Source organism: Ascaphus truei, chromosome 7, assembly GCF_040206685.1.
Source record: "Ascaphus truei isolate aAscTru1 chromosome 7, aAscTru1.hap1, whole genome shotgun sequence".
Taxonomy (NCBI): Eukaryota; Metazoa; Chordata; class Amphibia; order Anura; family Ascaphidae; genus Ascaphus; species Ascaphus truei.
This window is the reverse complement of record NC_134489.1, coordinates 55,953,478-55,959,887: the sequence shown is the minus strand read 5'-3', so window position 1 is coordinate 55,959,887 and position 6,410 is coordinate 55,953,478. Positions and strand designations below refer to the sequence as shown.

The 6,410-nt window shown below is 38.1% G+C and overlaps 1 protein-coding gene across 1 annotated transcript; it reads right to left on the bottom strand.

Annotated features, from left to right (window-relative positions):
- Positions 1-2,248: 2,248 nt before the first annotated feature.
- LOC142499314 (gamma-crystallin-3-like) lies at positions 2,249-3,975 on the bottom strand. Its single transcript, XM_075608483.1, has 3 exons — positions 3,862-3,975; positions 3,037-3,279; positions 2,249-2,663 (listed from the first exon to the last, which is right to left on the bottom strand). Exons 1-3 carry the CDS (start codon positions 3,958-3,960, stop codon positions 2,388-2,390), a joined length of 618 nt encoding a protein of 205 aa, XP_075464598.1. The 5' UTR covers positions 3,961-3,975; the 3' UTR covers positions 2,249-2,387.
- Between the last annotated feature and the right edge of the window lie 2,435 nt (positions 3,976-6,410).

Here is a 6,410-nt window from a genome sequence, read left to right as displayed (position 1 = left end):
TAAAAGTGTATTTTTCATGTTGCACTAGGATCGGGCGCTTTCTTTTCTTGTTGTTCATATATATATATATATATATATATATATATATATATATATATAATATATATATATATATATATATATATATACATATTATATATATTCCCTAGCAGTTAAAGAGGGGGTACATTTTTTGGAGAGGCTTTGGATCCACCTGCCCCTGACGAAGCTCCGCCTGGAGAGAAACGCGTAGGGCGTGGGCACTGTGGCGTGGTGACGTCACGTCATGTTGAGCAGCTGATCCCGAACAACTGGCTGCTAGCAGGAGCGTCCCGGCAGCACTGTGTACCGTATAGGAGCAGAGTAAAGTGACGATCCAGCTAAGTATTATATATAGACTTTGGATTTACCATTGTGTTTACAACCGTCTGACACTAGCTACAGGGACTCCCAGTAATCATTGACAGCGATGTTGGAGCTGTGTTGCTTGAAAGCAAGCAACGTTCATATGATAGTTTAGTAACGAGGGAATCCCCCACTAACTTGGCGATTTAGCCAGTATCACTGATTGCTCTGATATTGTTTTCCTTGTTCTATTGTTACTGTTATTATTGACTGTCACTAGTTACAGAGACTCCCAGTACCTGTTGAGAGCGATGTTGGAGCTCTGCTACTTGCAAGCAAGTAGCGTTCATATGATAGCTTAGCTGTGAGGGAATCCCCATCTCTTACGTTTATCTTAAGCGTGTACACTATCCCTGCTCCCCCGGTTTGCTGTCATTGCAGTAATACACAGTGATATACACATTATGTGTGTGCTGACGCTCCTCTAGCTGCCTATATGTGTGACCACACTTTGCAAGGCTGGTCTTGTACTTATTATACATTATAATTAGGCAGGAGGTTTACTCAGCGATTAACGCAATATAGTTCAGGCACCCAGCGATATTGTGCAATCAAATAGCGCTCTTGTTTGGGATCAATAACATCAGCTCAACGTGTTTTAATATTTTATTAATATTTTTATTTTTCACCTTTTCACCTTGGTTTTTCACTATAGCAATGTTAGAAAATTAAAAATGTTTATTGTGATGTGCACCCTAAATGTAGTTCTGTGAATGCTCTTGTGACTATATCACGTGATCATTCAACTGTTAATACTATTAACTTCTGTACATAGGTAGCACTCATTTTGTGTTATTTAACACTTGATAATTATAACTAATTTATTTAATAGTGAGCGGTGTGCAATACCTTGTGTTGTGTATTAGCAATACAATCTGCAATCCATTGATTTTTAAGAATCTGCCAATGAATTGCTGATTCCGGATTGGATCCTATAAATCTGCTAAAGGATTATATCCAATCGCGTTTTTTTATGAATCCATATGGATTAAAACTGACAAAATCTGTTTCCAGATTTGATGCCGCGAAATTGATTTTGGTGGGAAAATCTCTGAAAATTTGGGAAACAGATTTGGGTTGATTTGCTCAGCTCTAGTAGAACTATATAAATTAAGCACTTATTGATTACTACTAGTGTTTTATGTACATTTAATCATGAGTAGAGGTACGAATAATATTTTTCAGAAGTACTGTATACTGTAGCTAAAGTTTCTTTAGCAATGTTACCATAACATACTGTATAGCAGCAACTTTTACCATATGAGCCATGAAGACCATTTTATGAAGTTCATGTGGGTATACTGTAGGTGGTTGTACTTAAAGAAGCACATTGTGTTTACTATTATAAATAGGAAAGCATTATGGGGAGATTCATTAAGTTTCGATAGCGAGTATCTTGCTATGATCCCACATTAATTACAATTCAAGACAAGACTATGAGTTTTTGGTATAAAGTTAAATTATATCTAAATGTAATCTTTCCATTGTGTTTTGTCTCAATGTGGGAATTACATTGAATGTCAAACCAGTAAATAAAAGGATTGGATTCCTATATGTTTTCTTTAATTGCTTTGTTTTGAATTTTCTGCATAACGTCTGGGTGGTGTAGGCCAAGGCAGAGCTTTGGAAGGAGAGTTGAGGATAAGGAAATGAGTACATTGTGTATAACTTTCATTCCTCGCCTGTTATATATTTGACTACTGCTAAATTCAGTAGCTTGTACAGTTATAGCTTGTACAGTGAAATTAATTACAGGTACTGTAGTTATAAAATTTTCTTGCAACAAAGAAAATTATGTAGCCTCTATAGCAGTAATTAGGTTTATGTTGTACAAATAGAGTTTAAGAATAGTATTAAACATGTATTGTTTCAATGTTATTTTATTTTAACATTTTCAATCAATAAGGAAAACACATTCTTTAGGGGGTATTTCTATATTGTCTAAATGGCCCAAACAGCTCCTGCCAACAATATAGAATTACCTACTTATTGTTTCATGTCATTTAATGGAGATGCATCATCTTTCTGAAGGAGCCAACCCTGGAATTCATGGCGCCCCAGTCATTGTATCTTCTGTACTCTCCAAGTCTCAGGTAGTACTGACGGCCCCTGTAGTTGGGCTCCTCATAGAAGATCCAGTGACCATCAAACACATTGCAGGAGTGGATGTCGTGGAAACGGAATTGATCATAAACATGGGGGCAATCTTCACTGAAGTCCATCATCTTGCCTTGGAAGTCTTCCCTTTCATAGATCCTCATTCTGAAAGCACCACGGTACTTTGTAAACATAAAAAATTGAGAAATAATATGTGAAATCAGCAAAAAATGTAATAACATGTTTAACATGGTTAACTGATACTGCCATTTGAGATTGGCTCTAACCGGCATGGTAGAGGTGGGTTATTGCTGGTTAGAAGTAGATTGAGAGAAAAGATGATGTCAACTAATATATTAGATATTACAGTACGAGCATATGATACAGTCACTTGTTTCATTCCCTTATATGGGCCATAATATGGCCCTAAATATTACTTGTTCTAAATATAACTTAAAAACACCCATCACTCAAAATATGTTTGACTTTTCAAAAGCCATAATACACATACTTTATGAGAATGACCCCTAGTCGCAAATCTCATATAATACTTACTTGTGGAGTCAAGTGACAAGATCTGATTGAGTCATTGAATCCCATCCATTTCTGGAAATCAGGATATTCTCCTCTCTTAAGGTAGTACTGGTGTCCCTTGTAGTTGGCATATTCATAGAGAATCCAGTCTCCATTTTCAACTCGGATGGAGTTACAACGGCTGAAGTATGAAGACATGTCTGGACAGTCAGAGCTACACTCATAAGAGCGGCCCTGGAAGTTTCTGTCCTCATAAAAAATAATCTGTAGATAGATAATAATTATTAAAATCTCCGTTCAGCAATGTGGTTATTCAATTGTATCTGTTGTCTCAATTCCTGTCAATCGCCCCAGAATTCAAAGCTCACAAACCAATGGTACTTCAGATCTGAAATGATGGCATGACTATATGCTCAGGATTCCATTTTTTTCATATTGAATTGATATTAGATAACTACAATACAGTACAATATTTTTATTGTATACAAATGTTTTGTTAGTCATACATACATACTGTAGTACTGTAAATTAAAAGTATTGTGCAGATCAAGCAAATATCTGCAGGAAAATAATATGAATTTGATAATAGAGATAACTATTTAGTGAAGGGCTGGTACCTTCAAACCCATTTTTATGGAGGATAAAATAGACTATCTACAAACCCTGTCAGACGAATGGCAGCCTACAAGCTGATAAGAACAACATTTTGCAATGTGCTACATACTGCATGCTATATCAAACTTTAAAATTGTATAATTGACCATACTGATAGTGATTTAATAACTAAGTTATATCCTAACTAGTTTGCTCTATTTCTTTTACTATTTAAAACCCCCAACACATTACCTTTCCCATTTTGGTAGATTGGTTGATGTGAGTCCTTGATGCTGTTGAATGACAAAGAGGGAAGCCCTTATATACACCTTCCAGTGCTGATGCCTGCATACACTGAAAGTGATGTCAACTGTTTTGTGTTTAGTAAGGTAAATGTATGGCTCTTTTATTCATTGTGTTTCAGACTATTGTGCTTACATGGGACCATTGTTTATTCTTGCTTACTAGGAATTACCTTTTAAAAAAGATATGCAAAGAATAAAATTAAAATCTGCATTAGTCCTCAGTGTGTATGGTAATTCTCTTTAGTGTATGACAGAATCAAGACAAGTTTTTCTTTTGTATAGCTGTACAGATGCAGTGGCCGTTATTCGAACAAATCTCGATATGTATTTCGAGATTTGTCTGTGATCCGCACAAGTTTTGCCGAGCAGACAATAATGGCCCATGGGATTAGGCAACAAAACAAAATCGTGGAACAAGGATTATACATGTGATGTGTCAAGTAAATGTGACATGTGGAAGTGTTGAAACGATGGATTGTAAATAGTGATCTATATAAATAGATAAGTGTTCACCCAGTGACCCAATGCTAGAAACAATAGGGCGTTCCGGTGGTGAGTGAAGGCACTTGTGTATTTTGGGAAGGTGGTGAAAAATAGGAATTATGGGAAACAGATGCAGCGACCATTATTCGATCAAATCTCAAAATGTATTTCGAGATTTGTCCGTGATCCTCACTAGGTTTGCCGGGGCAGACTATAATGGCCCATAGGATTAACACAGCAGGGGTCCCTGATGTGTGAGTCCTCCCGGGGTCTGCCTGTCTCTAATAAACGCTCGGTAAGAGATAGGTTGAATCGGTCACTCTAACTGCGCACCTCTAACAGGCGATCGTGGGGGTTTTATTTCATTTTAAACATTACAGTAATGTAGCAGGGGGTTTCCGGAGCTGAAACACATTTATTTCAGGTCTGGGGAACCCCTACTTCCCGAGATACCGGTACCCCATAACGGGTCTGTATCTCCTATGCATTGAAATGTCTGATAACATGACGCGAGACATTTACATGCATAGGAAATACCGGCACCCCATAACGGGGCCTGTATCTCGGGAAGTAGGGGGTCCCCAGACCTCAAATTAACAAGGTTCTGTTCCGGAGACCCCCTGCTACAATCCAATAGTAATAAACCCTAATTAAAAATGTAAAACATTCGTTACAGTAGCGGCTATCTGATATGGTAATGAAGATTCTTTAATGTAATTTTTATTAATATTGGGCGGCCCTGCCCCATCCACTTAGTACCCCGACACCTCTCAACATCCCGTCTCCTCTTTCATCTATGGATTCTATGCAGACTAGCTGGCACCTTAAACCTATGCCCAGGCTGACTGGGTGGATGTGAGAGGAACATTTTTTATAGAGCATGTGACAGCACTAAGGAGGTAAATTCCAAAGCAAGCAGGCTTATTTAAAATCCTTAGATGGCTAATTCGTCCTTTTAGAACCATACAGAGCTCACTGCAAATGGCTCTCTGATCCAAGGCGTCACTGTTGGACCGCCCAAGAGAGACCCCTCTTCATGAAATTTTTCAAGCCTTATCCCAGCAAGAAGAAAGCCGTGGGTCCTTAGGTAAATCTGGCCTATGACTTATTTGTGTGTTATTGTTAGAAAGGGGCTTAGCCCCCAACCTCTAGATAAACTACGCACTATTGTAGTTAGCCATCCAAGAGAAGTTAGCCATCTTTATTTTTATCCCTGTTTGATGAACACAAGGGATATTTACGTTGCAAAGTTGCAGCCAATAAAAGCGTATATGATTTTCCTCTAAAAAAGTCCCAAAAGAAGAATCATTACAAAAAATAGATTATAAAATTTAAAAATATATATTTAAAAAACTCCCCCCACAACCCACCCACACAAATAAACCCCAAACACACTCAACCACACAAAACATTTTCCCCTCAGAACCAACAGCAACACACACTAACCCCACCACCCACAACCACTCCCAGCCACAACACACTCCCCTTATTAAAACCCCAAAAACACTCCCCCTTCACCTCCTACAAGCCCCATAAACAAAACCCTCATCCACTCCAACAATATACTGTACTCCCACTTTCACCACCCCCATCCACCCACAATAACATACTCACACCCACAACACACACTCCTCCCATCACCACCAACCACAACCCCCCCCCCACAACAACACACTTCCCTTACCATTCACAATTAACCACTCCCACAACAACATGTAAATGTATGGCTCTTTTATTCATTGTGTTTCAGACTATTGTGCTTACATGGGACCATTGTTTATTCTTGCTTACTAGGAATTGCATTTTAAAAAAGATATGCAAAGAATAAAATTAAAATCTGCACTACACTACAATATGTACTGTATTTCGAGATTTGTCTGTGATCCGCGCAAGTTTTGCCGAGCAGGCAATAATGGCCCATGGGATTAGGCAACCAAAGAAAATCGTGGAACAAGGATAATACATGTGAAGTGTCAAGTAAATGTGACATGTGGAAGTGTTGAAACGATGGAA

Excerpts from the sequence above, each read along its gene's own strand:
- LOC142499314 (XM_075608483.1), bottom strand. The coding sequence starts at position 3,960 with ATGCAGGCATCAGCACTGGAAGGTGTATATAAGGGCTTCCCTCTTTGT. Across the intron at positions 3,280-3,861 it reads AATCTACCAAAATGGGAAAG|ATTATTTTTTATGAGGACAG; the intron begins GTAATGTGTTGG and ends ATCTATCTACAG. Across the intron at positions 2,664-3,036 it reads CTTGTCACTTGACTCCACAA|TACCGTGGTGCTTTCAGAAT; the intron begins GTAAGTATTATA and ends ATGTTTACAAAG.